Genomic DNA, 16,556 nt, shown 5'->3' on the forward strand with positions numbered 1-16,556 from the left:
TCATTCAAGTGACTGAGCAAAAATCTGGCAACAAAAGCATAATTTGGGAAATATGAAATTGTTATTTTGGAAGATTACAAAAGAAGAATATTAACTAAATGTTGAGAGAACATGGAGTTCTGAAATGCAGTGGGATCTGGGTATCTTAGTGCATGAATCTCAACTTTGCGAGGGAAATTGAATACAAAATCTGGAGCGTTATGCCTCAGTTATATAGGGCTACTCCTAGAGTATTTGTATCCTTTATTTAAGGAATGATATAATTACATTGGAAGTTTAGAGAAAGTTTGAGACAAATATCTGCAATGGTGGAAATGTTTGACAGGCTAGGCCTGTACTCAGTGGAATTTAGAAAAACAAGAGGTTACTTATTGAAACCCAAGATCCTGAGGGATCTTCATATGGTCAATGTGGAAATGATGTTTTTCTTGTGGCAGAATGTAAAACTAGGGGTCTCTCCTTAAAAAGAAGGGTCACATTTCTGAGACAATATTTTTCCAGAGGTCCAAGAGTCTTTGCTTTCACAACCTTTTGAAGAAGAGACTTCCCGAGTCTTCAGATATATTGAAGGCAAAGTGGAGAAGTGGTGTTCGAGATGGGTGGAGTAATCAGATCAGCTATGACCTTCTAAGGTGATGAAGCAAGCTCTAGGAATAAGTAGCCTACTGCTGCTCCTAAGTCATACATTTCTCTGAGATCAAGGCCCTGGTTTACCAGGCAGCAGTGGTCCCTGGCCATCCTCCATGCTTTGGAGTCTTGCACAATCTACAACAGCCTTCTCAAAACACTGGAGAATAAAAACAATGTCTTGACAAGATCCTCCAATCCAGTGGCAGGAAAGGGAAGCTAACAGCAGCTTCCCCTCCAACGCCAACTTTCTCAGCATCAAGCTACTTACTCATTCATAACCAGCTCCCCTGGACACACCATGTCATTACTTGCATGACTACAGAGTCCCAAAGCAACTAGTCCATTTGAGACTCAGTTGGGCAGGAAACTCCCAGGAGTCAAGTGGAACACTTGTGGGACGTCCTTAAAGCATCCCTGAAGGAGGCAAATGTAACACCACACCCTGGCTCATGACTAATCAAGGTGGAGAAGGGTCATTCAACAATGTGATGAAAATATCAGAAGAGTTTGGAAATGAGCAGAGGCAGAGTCAAATCATTGATGAGAATGTGTTATGGGACAATTTGGATGTGACACGACTTAACCTGTAAATCCACATGAAGTTTGAAATGAGGTTAGAATCAGGCAGCGAGTTTAGTTAACTTCGTAATCATAGTCATTTAAGATTCCATTTATTCTTATTCAAGGAAGTAGTCAGATTAAAAAGAAAATTACTTTAACTGTATAAATATGCTCAGATGCTATTGCAGCAGTTTCTGTGAAAGGTTAACGTGTCTGAACCAGCATTAACCCTAAGGCCTTATTTGGAAATGGAATGTCAGGATGACCCTGTGAAATGCCAAGAAAGACAAAGCAATGGGTTCGGTCAAAGATAAGAATGAAGTACCAGCCTCAGAGAGATGGTAGGATGGCACCTGAGAAGATAGGGAATGGTGAGACTTGGGATAAACAGACACCTTGCCATGTTTGGAAAGTGTGAACAACAAAGTGTTTCTCTAAAACAGACCATTTCAGAATTTGAGTAATGTACAGTCTACATGACTTGCAATGTATAAATATCTGATGAACCCTCGTCAAGTTAGGGCACTCCCTCAGAATAATTTCTGGAGTTGATTCTCCCACTGTTGGCTCAATAAACAATAGTTGACTTGTCCTTCAGAGCTCCTGGGATTAACTTGTAAATAACTTGCCACAACAACCAGAGTGGCTCAATGGTTAGCACAGCTGCCTCATAGCACCAGGTTCGATTCCAGCCTCGGGTGACTGTCTGTGTGGAGTTTGCACTTTCTCCCAGTGTCTGTGTGGATTTCCTTCCATAGTCCAAAGATGTGCAGATCAGGTGAATTGGTTGTGCTAAATTGCCCCATAGTGTTAAGTCAATTAGTCAGAGGGAAATGGTTCTGGGTGGGTAACTCTTTGGAGGGTCGGTGTGGACTGGTTAGGCTAAAGGGACTGTTTCCACACTGTAGGGAATCTAGTCTGATCTAAACCTACTTACCCAACCCATCAGTCACTATCTATTTGACATGTGGCCAAATCTGAAGATCACACTTTGAACTCTTAGCCATCTTGGAACTGATCAAGCCACAGTAGAAGGAGGGCATCCCTGATAACAAGGAATTCCTTAAGAATGATATTACCTATACTATCATGAATCTTTGTTCAATGTTAACCATGACATTGTAAGTGTAACAATTGAAATTTGTCCCACAAAATTTTAATCTTTGTTTATTCATAGGTCTCTGCTAAGGAAATCAACACAAATCTATATAGTTCTTCGAAATGATTACGTATTTCTTTAATTGCATTCTGCTGTGTAGCGTAATTACAGCAAGTTTACTTTGAATGGTGGAGCAGGCTCAAGGGGTCAAATGGCCTACTCCTTCTCCTATCTTCTATGTTATTATAAGACATAGCGAAGTATTTTCTGTTGTGGTGGAAGTTTATAATAAGGCTTACCACAGGTATTGTTTAAACAGTTTTCTAGACCAAGGCTAACTGGATCAGTAATCGCTGTGTCTCATTATTATTCTCTTCTCTTTTAGCCATCGTGAGCGTTCATTTGAAACGATGTCTCTCCAGTTCTTCCGATTTTCTCTTGTGATTATTTCTGTGCTCCTGGTGATTTTAACATTCCCAGGTAGGCAAAAGAAGTTCAATGAGATGTTTCCATGGAATTTCAAATTTTTCATTCACTTAATTTGTATAGTATTTTGTTTTGCACTGGATAGATTCAAGAATTTGGAATGAATTAATGCACAATATAATATTTGCCTATCTCTACAATGAGGAGAAAAGTCAACCAAGCTTAAATTCAAGTTTATACTGTGTAGAGTATTTTAAATTCATCATTTTGAGAGTCATATCATATTTGTACTGTACTGTTATTTATTTATTTTGCGGCATTGTTATGATCCTAGCTGATTGTTGATTCTGAACCAGTCAGATCCCAAAATGAAACCTGTCTTGATAGATCTAACTTTGATTTGGTTTGGAACCATGGAAGTTGGTTATTGACCACATTTAGCAGAGGCTGCCACTGTACCTTTAACACAAAATGGATGACGCATTTTTTTTTAATCAAGGGCAAGCACAATAAATACATTACACTGGACAAAAGTTTGGAAAGATATCATTGCAAACCAGAGCAAAAAGAAAATCAAATCCCCAGTATTGTGTTATCCCAACAATATCCTTACCATCAGTCAAACGTCAGCAAGTCATCATTATCTTCACATTAAGGCCTCACATTCAGGTTGTCATAGCTGTAACCAATTTCCTTTTTGGCAACCTTTTTTACATCTATTAGAAGCTCGTATCTCTCCCCAGAATACCTAACACAATCTCACTGTTACTTTAACTTCAGAGCAAACACATGTATTTCAAACTCAGTTTCCAGTCAGAGCAAATTACTGCAGATGCTGGAATGTGAACTGAAAACAAAAAATATTGGCGATCACAATGGGTCAGGCAGCGTCCATGGAGAGAAAATGAGCTAATGTTTCGAGAATACACTGGATAGCTTAACACTTCAGCCTCCAATCTTTAACACAGCCACACCCTCATTGACATTCTGGATTGTTCTGGTCCTGCAACCCTAGGCAACAAGTTATTTCTTCCACCTAAAATGTTGCGACCTATTAACCTTCATCTCTATTTCAAAGTTGAAAAGCCACCTAAAGAGACATATAAAGCAACTTCCAGACATCTTGATATAACTTGAAAAACAAATCTAAAATGAACCTGAAACAATAACCCCCTATCCTAACAGATATTCCCCCCCATTCTACCCCTGTAACCCCACCTTTACCATGATCAATCCACTTAACCTGCACAGCTTTAGACTGTGGGAGGAAACAGAAGCGCCTAGCAGAAACAGGAAGAATGTACAAACTCCACACAGCCACCCATGGTTGGAATTGAACCCAGGTCCCTGGCTCTGTGAAGCAGCAGTGCTAACTAGTGATCCACTGTGCTGCCCACAGCTTGTTGTTTTGTCATACTTTACGCAGCTTGCATCCATGTCTTCTAATTGCAGAAAGAAAGCATTAAGGTTTCTTCCTTTATTCATTGACGGGATTAGGGCATCGCTGGCTAGGAAGCATTTATTGCCTATCCCTGATTGCCCAGAGGGCAGTTGGGAGTCAACCACATTGCTATGGGTCTGGAGCCATAAGTAAGGATGGCAGTTTCCTTCACTAAAGAACATTAATGAACCAGATGGATTTTCTTCTGACAGTCAACAATGGATTCATGGTCATCATTAGACTTTTAATTCCTGTTTTATTTTTCATTGGATTCAAATTCCACCATCAAACCCTGATTCCCAGAACATAATCTGAGTCTCTGGATTAACAGTCCCAGCAATAATATCACTGAGCTTTCACCTCCCCTCTTGCTCAATCCTTGCTCAATTAAGGAAGGAGAATGTAGATGTCTTAAGCGCCTGGGCCTTAATTGGGTTAAGAAACTTGTTTAGTATTGATGGCCTTTCTTGCTTATGGATGAGTTATTAATACTGTCTACTCTTTCCGGTGTTGGCCTACATTTTCCTGGGAAACATATAACACTTTGATTTCTCAAAATCACAAAAGTCTAAAACAATTATCCTAATTAAGTAACTTTTAAACTGTCATGTACTTTATAGGAAAGCATTCTAAGAACACCCTGGGCTGGCTTGGTTTTTTTTCTTCAATTTTAATTGTCTTGCGAGGAGGGAGATTTTGCTTTGCTGTTTCTTGAGTGAAAGAGTAAAGTATTTTGTTATTTCCTAACTCTGATAATTAAATATAGATGCGTTTTAAAAAGGAGAGAATGTCCCATAAAGACAGAAAGGCTAAAGACTACACAACTTGAAATTTCTTAGGATTCTTAAGGTGTTGGGTCTTTAATCTGAGAGCACGACTGTTTAACTGCTGACTGGTATCCTCAGCATGGTGAGGTTTCTAAATATCTTTTAGTCCTTAATTGTTTCCCCAGGTTGCTTTCTCACCAGGTGTGAAATTCAGAAACTGTGTGGCAAATAGGGAGAGAGACAGTTTCAGCTTCTGTCACAAATGCATCATTCCCTCTCTATTCTACGGCTCAAAAATAGCTGCTGAAATATGTTTGATTTGCACAAGTCATAACCTGGCTACATTGTCTTTCCAAGCTGGCTGACTGGAAGGCAGGAGTTTCATCTCCAAATATGTGAAATAAAAATATGAATATATATATAAAAACAGGAGATGGCAGATTCTTGATGCTGATTCTTTTGTCTGGTTTCAATTTCTTTATATAAAATGGTAATTTCAGTGTTATTTTCGTTATTTTCCACATGGGTCCACTGGAGTTGTCTCAACTTATGGTCAGATGATTAGGGTAGCCATTTTAGGTCCATAGTTGTCATTTTTAAAACAATTAATTCCAGTCCATGGCTCTTAGGTCTCTTAAATGTGTTTCCTTTTTCAGATGGGTTGAGTGGGAACAAATTGCGCAAGATGATTGAGAAAAGAAATGGTAAGGAAAGTCATCTTAGTTTTTGTTGCATAATATGAAGACAAAAAAAACAATCAATTTTTTTCAGATGGGACAATTGAAACTGTTGTTGAGGAGCTGAGCGAATGAATGTCCTAATCACTGTCTGAGCTCGTGTGGGATAGGTAAAATAGTTCAGATATTTTTAAAGTTAACCACACCATCATTGCATGCGCCTGTAAATAGATATAGAATTCACTTATGGTTGTCCCACAAGCTGGTGAAAAGGAAGTTAGGTGCTGCTGCAGATGCTTCAAGAGGCAAGCTACTTTTAAAAACAACTAGAACATTCAACTTTACATATATTTTGTCCAGAGATGACCCATAGAACTCAATGGCCTAAGGAAGAAGGACAAAAAGAAGCTTCAAAATCAGTAAGATATATTATCCACAATACAATCAAAATTATAAATTTAGATTCTTCTTCTTTGATGAGCAGCACTGTGCCATCTGGCCGATGATAATGAATGACAAGAGTTGGCGTAATCATCTCATATGCCCGAGGTTGGAGGGCAAATGGTGGGCAGAATGCACACTCTGATACACAAGTTAGATGGGACTTGAAGAGGTGCAATTCCAATAGTCTTCATAGGGAGAGCTATCAGAGGGTGTTGATTTATAGGTGTTCACTTACATGGTGAGGCACAGCCTGCACCACAGAATTTGAGCATCGGCCGCTGTTGCCTTCTGTCATCCTGTAATTCACAAGTGTGCAGCAGAAATAAAAATGGCTGCAACCATACCTGGAGTGGATTGGGTAAGTGCTGCTTCTGTTGGGTAAGGGCCTGTGGATGTGAAGACCTTAAAAAGGGCAACACCAGTAGACACGCCCCCGTACAGTGAAGGTGAAAGACACATTGGCATTAGCTGACTATGTAGACACCAAGCCCTTGGCCCAAGCTCTCCTGACCATGTCCTGCAGGTTAATGGCTGAACTCCACTGTTGCCTGTGATGCAGTCGCAATGTTTATGGACCTGAAATAGCCCAGACACCTCTGCAATTGGGCTGAGAGATGACATCTGTTGTGGCCAGACCTTCTCCAAACTTTGCTCGTTGTTTTAAGCAGATGTAAAGTGGATTTTCCAGGAGTGAGGCAGTTGGCCCAACCATTTAGTTTTAAATAAAACAATATTTATTTGCAAGATTACCGAATAAAACACAAACAACATAGAACTGAATATAGAATAATTTAACCTATTTGAAATCCCAACAGACTATTCCAACTTAATGATGCTATTCCAGATCCTTGCAACAATCCTCATAAATACTCCTTGGCGATAAAGGTAAAATCAAACACCGGGTCTTACAGGAGAGATCCCAGAGAGGGAGGGTCAGCATGGACCTGCTTCTTTGGGTCCAGCAGCTTCTCAGCTGACTGCTTGCTAAAATCAAACCAAACCAAACGAGAGAAAAGCTGAATTGGGAGAACTGACCACTCCCCTTTTATTGTACAAGTTTTTTTAAAGCCTTTTTGCCTGAGGCAATATCTATTAGCTACAATCAAATTGGCCCAAAACCCTTCAAACCTAGGCCTCTTGGCAACTCTGCATTTATGACCCCACTGAGAAAAAATTACAAGGACAACATAACCTTGTTAAAGGAACAGCCTTGTGGTGCTTGTAGCTGGTTCCTCCTCTGGCTGAATGCCTACAATCATTTTCCTACCTCTTTGTGAGGAACAGTCACCCAGAGTGAGGTCAAGGTGCATCACCCTCTTGTCATCATGCTGTTGGTGCTTGGGACCAATGGATATGTGATGGAGTGTATGTCCATGTGCTGCAGACTCTGAGGATGCTGGACTAGGCTATCCATGGCAGCTGCCTACCAGTCCATTGGGGCTGCTAAGGTGCTCACATTACTGTGGCTGTTCCAGAAGCCCTGTGGTAGTCATTGCTGGTGTTTCCTTTGAGGCATCAATGCTGTCGTCCTCTGATTATGGAGCAGGGATGACTTTGCTGGGTGATCCTCTTGACCATGGACACATTGCTGCAAACTGCAAAACACAACAGAACAAATTATGACCAAGGGTGAAAAATACTAATGGCTACTGTGAGAGTCTCACTACAACCAACAATTATTCTTTCTTGATTGCTGGGACACTGGTGTCTCTGCATTTCCATAGAAACTATTCCGTTCCTCGCTGATGAGGTACAAGATCCTCACCTTGTTGGGACTGAGGAGCCAAAGGTCACGCACCTCGTCACACATCCTGACCCTTTTGACCCCTCGTGTGATTAGAGGAAGGAAGGGGTTTTATGAGATGATAATGGTTGGCAGAGCTGTTAGTGCTGGCATCAGTGAGGTGAAAGGTGGCACTGTGTCCCAAATGAGTGAGTAGGCCCCGCAGTCTGTCTCCAGATGTTGACGTCAGTGAGCATGAGTGAGAGAAGATGTTGTATGCAACACGGATAGTGGTAGAGCATCAGTCTTGATGAGAGGTGCAAGAACAGAGTGAGTGAGTGTGAAGTAACTCAGAAGATGGTGGCACTTACATGGCAGAGAGGAAAAGGGCACTGACATTCCTCCAGCTCTGTTGGTTGTTCCTCCAAACCACTGCACTGATCGGGTGGTAACCATAGAACAAGATGGTAGCCTCTGATGGTGTGGTCTCCTCCTGCGCTCCTATGGGGAGAGGATAACCCTGCCCTGCACCACCCAGTCCACAAGGTCCTCAATGTCATTGTCTGAAAAGCAGGGCATCAATATCCTCTCGTCTGCCACCATGCAGGGCATCTCCAGAATGCCAGTGCTTGTTTGGGTACATAATGACCTTTCAAGTTTGCCAAAAATGCCTGTCTATTCCAGGACCTAGCAATGGCATGAACTGCCAGCGATGGTGAGTGGGAGAATTGGGCTAACATTGGGGTATGGGCAGGGTAGGACAGGGTAGGTAGTTACTAAGGTGATTGTGTGAGAAAACTCACTGGCCACTGCAAACAGACACCCTTCATGATATGGTAAAAATGTGGTAAGATTCAGTTCAGGGTTAAAATGGATAACTGTACTTGTCATTTGCTTTATAATAAGATATATATTAGAGTGCAGCACAATTGTATTTTTAAAAATTAACTTGATTTTGTTACTACCATATATTTAATATGCTAATATCAGAAAAGGTACTTCAATGATCTTGTTGTTATCGTTCATAACATTCAATCAGTAAAGGCAGTGAATACAGGAGTTCTGAGGAAGGATTATTCGGTCCAAACATTAACGTTGATTTCTCTCTACAGATGCTGCTATACCTACTGAGCTTTACTGGCAATTTCTGGTTTTTGTTTTTGATTTACAGCATTCACAGTTTTTTTGGTTTTTATTTAAGGGAGAAGAGGGATGTGGTTCATGTATAGGCAGGTATTAGTTTAGAATGGCATCATGGTCAGCATAGCTGTGGCGGGCCGAAAGGCTTGTTTCTGTTTTGAACCTTTCTATCCAGTAACATAGTCCCAGATTAGACAGTTCTTTGGGTGATCATTGGCAAATGCACTTGCCCATAAACCTTTTTAGGGTCTTTCATTCGGGAAGTTCTTCATAGCCCAACTATCAAAAAACACAAGATTATCTACAAATCAACTGAAGGAATCATACTCTTGCACTTGCCAACTGTTATTTTTAGTGCCAGAGAGATTGTTTGGTAGTATTTAGAACTCCTTATTTCATTAAAAATGAACTTGCACTGAAATGGATAATTCCTACGTGATACATACACTCAAATCAAAAGTTAAGTACAGAAATCTCATGTCATTCAATGTATTTCATCCATTGGCAAGTTACCTATTTGACATTTAATTAGAATAACATGTACAGAACTAGAACTGAAGTTGCAGAGCTCAAAGTAATTTTCAGTGATTTGCGTGCTACATCAATACAAGTTCTTACTTGACTGAAAAACATGTTCATTATTTTTGACATCTTTAGCAGATAAGAAATTGGCTGTTTCAGTTCCTGAGTCCAAGGCTAAAGCGTTTTTGAACAGTTTGAAGCGTTCAAAACGTTATATATGGGACAGATCTCGTGATGATGTTCAGCAGTGGTATCAGCAGTTTATGAACATGGGATATTCTGAAGCTGTGAGTATGTTTCACAAATGTTTGAGAAAATGATGTAAATTCTGCATAAAGCATAATTCTACCTGTTCAAAATATCCTCCTCTCTCGGCCCTTTCAAGAACAGTTGAATAAATCAGTCCTTAATTCATTAGAGTTGAGAACAATGAGAAATTAAGGATCTTACTGAAACAGATTGAGGAGGCTTGACATGATAGATATTGAGATGCTGTTACCACTAATGGGAGCATCTTGAACAAGGGAACATAGTTACTGAATAAGGGGATGCTTGTGATGAGAAGAAGCTTCTTTTCCCAGAGGTAGTAAGTGTTTGGAATTTTCTATCCTAGAGAGTTGTGGAGGCTAGATCACTGGATGCATTTAAAGAGGTGGGCAGTAGGTTTTTGCAATAATAGGGAGTTGACAGCTATGATGAGCTGGCATTAATGAGGAGTTGAGACATGGGACATGTTGGCCATGATCTTGTTGAATAGCAGGGCAGGCTTGAGAAGCCAAATAGCCTACTCCTGTTCCTATTTCTTATATTCTTGCATTGACTGGGATTCTCTTCCGGATGGTCAGTGACCAATTGAGAACAATAAATTCACTTCTTCCATTCCATCATGTGAGGATTGTTACTATTTTGGCGTTATCTGTTTCAAAGTGATTGAAGATTCTTCCTGGAAAGATTAGGAAGTAAAATATTCCTCTTGAACTGGTCTCTTCCAAGTCACATCTGTATCTAACATCAGAGTTAGATCCACCATGGATATTTGTTCATTGAGCAGTGTTGTATTCTGAATTTACATAAACTATCCATTTGTCAATGGCTGAGGCAGGGTATGCTGCTACCTAACTTTTTGCTTTTTAATCTCTCAAATCTGGCTGGCTCAGGCTCATGCAATCTAGGATTGAGGTGGAAAACATTTATACCAATTTTATGTAGTCACAGATTTCCATCTCATTGATAATATGAAAAAAAATTTCCTATACCAACCTAACTGATTTCAGTGGATTCTGCTTATTGTTTGGGCTCTGCTATGGGTCTAAGAAGAGCTGTGCAATCTTCTTACAGTCTGTTCTTCAACCTGCTCATTCTTGGCTAGCTGTTCCTTAATTTTTTATAGTTTAACTCCTTGTGCCATTTGAACAAGATTAAGGTAAAGACACACTTTCCCACTTCTTTATTGTGAAATAAGAAGTTTTTTTTACTATATGGGGATACCAAATTGGAGATTTACTTGTGACATACCTTTAACCATGGCTCATTATCTGGTAATATAGTGACATTTGCCCATGTTTCACTTGTAATTTGAGATAAATATTGACAAATGTTTTGATAATCTGATATCGAAGGTCTGGATTATCTATTTCCTGTAGGAAAAATTTAGATTTTTTGTTATAGGTTGTTCTTGTGTGTGGATGTGTGTCTCTCTTCCGAAACTGTGTTCCTGTTCTGCACAGTTTCTGAAAGTGACTTCCTAAGTGACTGGTACAAAAAAACACATTTAATAGCTAGGTACTGCCTATGCCGGTGAGGGTTTTTAAATTCACAGTGCTGACAAGGATATATAGTGTTTATTGTCTGTGTTACTCACTCTACTAGCTTCTTATAAGTAGTTTGTGTTTTGTACCTTTTCTCAAGATTGATCTGAGGTGTTTCTGGACTTATGTTTGACTCGCTATGTGAATGGCATTGTCTAAAGTCAGATCATCTTTGAACTTTAATAAATCTGAAAAAGTCTCATCAGCAATTCCTACAATAATTCAGTATCTTATGAATTCAGACTTAAAATCCCATCGTAATTCTGCATTGATCAATAGAAATTATCATTTAAATCATCTATTGATTTGCCTGAAGAATGTATTTGGACAGGTACATGGTTAGGAAAGGTTTATAGGGATGTGGGCCAAATGCAGGCAAATGGGACTAGTCCAGTTTAGGAAACCTGATCAGCATGAATGAGTTGAGCTAAAGGGTCTGTTTTCTTGAGCTCTTAATTTGCCCAATTGTTATCGATATAATAACTGGCTTTGCTATGAACCAGGTCGCTGACCAATCATTCCTTTATGGATCTTTACATCTATTTCTGCAGCTATGCTTTGTGATGCCCACCTTACCTTTAAGTGTATAAGTCCTGCTAAGATTTGCTTTCCCAAAATGCAGCACCTTGCATTTATCTGAATTAAACTCCATCTGCCACTTCTCAGCCCATTGGCCCATCTGGTCCAGATCCTGTTGTAATCTGAGGTAACCCTCTTTGCTGTCCACTACACCTCCAATTTTGGTGTCATCTGCAAACTTACTAACTGTACCACATATGCTCGCATCCAAATCATTTATGTAAATGACAAAAGGTAGAGGGCCCAGCACCGCTCCTTGTGGCACTCCACTGGTCACAGGCCTCCAGTCTGAAAAACAACGCTCCACCATCACCCTGTGTCTTCTACCTTTGAGCCAGTTCTGTATCCAAATGGCTAGTTCTCCCTGTATTCCACGAGATCTAACCTTGCTAATCAGTCTTCCATGGGGAACCTTGTCGAACGCCTTACTGAAGTCCATATAAATCTGCTGCTCACCCTCATCAATATTCTTTGTTACTTCATCAAAAAACTCAATCACGTTTGTGAGACATGATTTCCCATGCACAAAGCCATATTGACTATCCCGAATCAGTCCTTGCCTTTCCAAATACATGTATATTTTGTCCCTCAGGATTCCCTCCAACAACTTGCCCACCACCGAGGTCAGGCTCACTGGTCTATAGTTCCCTGGCTTGTCCTTACCACCCTTCTTAAACAGTGGCACCACGTTTGCCAACCTCCAGTCTTCTGGCACCTCAGCTGTGACTATCGATGATACAAATATCTCAGCAAGAGGCCCAGCAATCACTTCTCTAGCTTCCCACAGAGTTCTCGGGTACACCTGATCAAGTTTTAGGGATTTATCCATCTTTAACCGTTTCAAGACATCCAGCACTTCCTCTTCTCTAATCTGGACATTTTGCAAGATGTCACCATCTATTTCCCTACAGTCTATATCTTCCGTATCCTTTTCCACAGTAAATACTGATGCAGAATACTCATTTAGTATCTCCCCCATTTCATAGCATTCCAAATATGGTATTTTCAGAGCCTTATACAGTCTCAGCAGTACATATCTGCTCCTGTATTCCCTCCTCTCAAAATGAATGTTAACATTGCATTTGCCTCCTGACAGCAAAGTGATCATGTGTGTTAAGAGAATCCTGAACTAGAACTCCCATGTCCCATGGAGATTTCGCAAGATGTCACCATCTAGTTCTCTACAGTCTATATCTTCCATATCCTTTTCCACAATAAATACTGATGCAAAATATTCATTTAGTATCTCCCCCATTTTCTGTGGCTCCACACAAAGGCTGCCTTGCTGATCTTTGAGGGGCCCTATTCTCTCCCTAGTTACCCTTTTGTCCTTAATATATTAGTAAAACCTCTTTGGATTCTCCTTAATTCTATTTGCTAAAGCTATCTATGTCCCCTTTTTGCCCTCCTGATTTCCCTTTTAAGTATACTCCTACTTTCTTTAAACTCTTCGAAGGATTCACTTGATCTATCCTGTCTGTACCTGACATATGCTTCCTCCTTTTTCTTAACCAAACCCTCAATTTCTTTAGTCATCCAGCATTCCCTATAGTTACCAGCTTTCCCTTTCACCCTGATAGGAATATACTTTCTCTGGATTCTTGTTATCTCATTTCTGAAGGCTTCCCAATGTCCAGCCGTCGCTTTACCTGTGAACATCTGCCTCCAATCAGCTTTTGAAAGTTCTCGCCTAATACTGTCAAAATTGGTCTTTCTCCAATTCAGAACTTCAACTTTTAGATCTGGTCTATCCTTTTCCATCACTATTTTAAAATGAATAGAATTATGGTCACTGGCCCCAAAGTGCCCCCACTGACACCTCAGTCACCCGCCCTGCCTTATTTTCCAAGAGTAGGTCAAGTTTTGCACCTTCTCTAGTTGGTACATCCGCATACTGAATCAGTAAGTTGTCTTGTACACACTTAAGAAGTTCCTCTCCATCTAAACCTTTAACACTATGGCAGTCCCAGTTGATGTTTGGAAAGTTCAAATCCCCTACCATAACCACCCTGTTATTCTTACAGATAGCTGAGATCTCCTTACAAGTTTGTTGCTCAATTTCCTCTGACTACTGGGGGGTCTATAATACAATCCCAATAAGGTGATCACCCCTTTCTTATTTCTCAGTTCCACCCAAATAACTTCCCTGGATGTATTTCCGGGAATATCCTCCCTTAGCACAGCTGTAATGCTATCCCTTATCAAAAATACTATTCCCCTCCTCTTTTGCCTCCCTTTCTATCCTTCCTGTAGCATTTGTATCCTGGAACATTAAGCTGCCAGTCCTGCCCATCCTTGAGCCATGTTTCCGTAATTGCTATGATATCCCACTCCCATGTTCCTAACCATGCCCTGAGTTCATCTGCCTTCCCTGTTCGGCCCCTTGCATTGAAATAAATGCAGTTTCATTTATTAGTCCTACCTTGTCCCTGCCTGCCCTGACTGTTTGACTCACTTCTGTTCTCAGCTGTACCCGTCTCAGATCAATCTCTTTCCTCACTATCTCCCTGGGTACCACTGCCCCACCTTACTAGTTTAAATCCTCCCAAGCAGTTCTAGCAAATTTCCCTGCCAGTATATTAGTCCCCTTCCAATTTAGGTGCAATCCGTCCTTCTTGTACAGGTCACTTCTACCCCAAAAGAGATTCCAATGATCCAAAAATGTGAACCCTTCTCACATACACCAGTTCGTCAGCCATGCATTTATCTGCTCTATCCTCCTATTCCTGCCCTCACTAGCTAGTAGCACTGGGAGTAATCCAGATATTACTACCCTTGAGGACCTCATTTTTAAAATTCTACCTAACTCTCTGAAATCTCCCTTCAGAGTCTCAACGTTTTCCCTTCCAAAGTCGTTGGTTCCAATGTGGACAATGACCTCCTGCTGGCCCTTCTCCCCCATGAGAACATTCTGCACCCTCTCTGAGACATCCTTGATCCTGGCAGCAGGGAAACAACACACCATTCAGCTTTTTCTCTGCTGGCCACAGAAACGTCTGTCTGTACCTCGGACTACAGAATCCCCTAACACAATTGATCTCTTGGAAGCCGACATACCCTTCATTACATGAGAGCCAGTCTCAATACCAGAAACTTGGCTGGTCGTGCTACGTTCCCCTGAGAATCCAACACCCCCTACATTTTCCAAAACAGCATACCTGTTTGAAATGGGTATATCCACAAAAGACTCCTGCTCTAGCTGCCTACCTCTCTTACCCTTCCTGGAGTTAACCCATCAATGTGACTGTATCTGAGACTTTCCCCCCTTTCTTTAAGTGCCATCCATCACATACTGTAGCTGTTGCAAATTCCTCATTGCTTCTATTTGTCTCTCCAACCGATCCACTCAATCTGATAAGATTTGTATCCAACAGCATTTGTGGCAGATATAATCCTCAGTAACCCTTAAACTCCCACATCTGACAAGAAGTACATCTCACTGCAAAGGCCATTTTTGCTTCTTCACAATCTACGGACCCAGAAAATAACACTGGCTTATTCCTCTACAAAACACTGCCCCAAGTTAAATTAATAGCTATGGCTTATATTTTAAGTTTAATCAAGAGACTTATCTCCAAAAACATATAATCAAGAAAGGATCCACTATACTCACTACTGCAGCCTTTCTATTGTACAGATTTAAAACAACAATTTACTTATCTGATTCTGTGCTGTGAACTTCGCCCAACAGTTCCTCCAAGATTAGTTGTGAATTTCACTGTTTGTTCATTTTCCCAGATGCATTCCAATGTCCAGCAATACACAAATTCAAACAGCAAAGGTGGTAACTGTGCAGGTTTTTTCTCTCTGTGTCCCTCCTGCACTGTCCTCACCAAGTGCTTCCTTTGTCTGCCCTTCTCCCTTTTAAACTGCTGTTGTTTTGACTTTTTTTCCAGAGTTCCAAAACAATGCAGCAGCATACAAAACAGTAATTGCTGCTCCTGGAATTCGAGGAAATCACCTCCAACACCTAAAATACCTCAAAAAAAGGAGCAGCTCTTACAGCCAGAAATTTTTCCCATCCTCCATCTTAGATTACCCTTCCTAAGATTAATTCCAAAAAACAAGATTACTTGAATTGACAAACACGTTGAGGGTGGCATTGCCTGCAGATGTTATTTATGCCATTAAGAATTAGCACTGGGTTATGTGGTCTTCCATCATCTTGATTTAAACTGCTGTATTCAAGAATTAACAATCTTTTCTTCCATGTTTTAAAGCTTAGTAAGTTGCAATGATTTGTCCTTTCATTTGCCAATGTGAAATGATTAGAGATTGAAATATTAATTGTGAAGCATTAATTGTTTTTTGCTAATACCCCACAGCAATTTGAAGATGCCGCTGCATACTGGCTGGGTGTGCATCAAGGCGCGGGTGGTGATGATCGTGCCCGGTATTACATTCATTACCATTATGATGACAATTCTCCAACTGGCCCTTATTATTCCCAATCTATACGCATTGGTGCTGATGTTAACTATGATGACTATTAAAGCAACATGTAATGAAAAGGTGTTATGTTGTTTAGCTTTATCTCCTGGTAGGCATGTTATGTATTATTTTTCTTGACCAAGAGATTTCAGACTTCTAAATTGAATGTTGTCACTATACAGAACAACCTAATGTGCATCATTTAGAATGTAGCTTCTTTATTTCTATAATTTGCTGAGTAACTCCTTGAATCAGAATGTAGAGTTTCTGAAATGTATTTACTTTACTCTCTCAACTGGCTTTCTACA

At 40.4% G+C, this 16,556-nt stretch overlaps 1 protein-coding gene across 3 annotated transcripts in view; it reads left to right on the top strand.

Moving 5' to 3' along the window:
• ecrg4a (ECRG4 augurin precursor a) overlaps positions 1-16,556 on the top strand; it is a 50,106-nt gene extending 33,550 nt beyond the window's left edge. For 2 of the 3 annotated variants that reach the window (XM_060826657.1, XM_060826659.1), the window contains exons 2-5: positions 2,676-2,770; positions 5,581-5,628; positions 9,566-9,717; positions 16,143-16,556. In XM_060826657.1, coding sequence (XP_060682640.1) covers positions 2,676-2,770; positions 5,581-5,628; positions 9,566-9,717; positions 16,143-16,310 — 463 coding nt within the window. In that variant the 3' untranslated portion in view covers positions 16,311-16,556. The remainder of the gene's footprint in view (positions 1-2,675; positions 2,771-5,580; positions 5,629-9,565; positions 9,718-16,142) is intronic. The other variant, XM_060826658.1, reaches the window with a different exon arrangement.

Source organism: Hemiscyllium ocellatum, chromosome 6 (genome assembly GCF_020745735.1).
Source record: "Hemiscyllium ocellatum isolate sHemOce1 chromosome 6, sHemOce1.pat.X.cur, whole genome shotgun sequence".
NCBI classification, from domain to species: Eukaryota; Metazoa; Chordata; class Chondrichthyes; order Orectolobiformes; family Hemiscylliidae; genus Hemiscyllium; species Hemiscyllium ocellatum.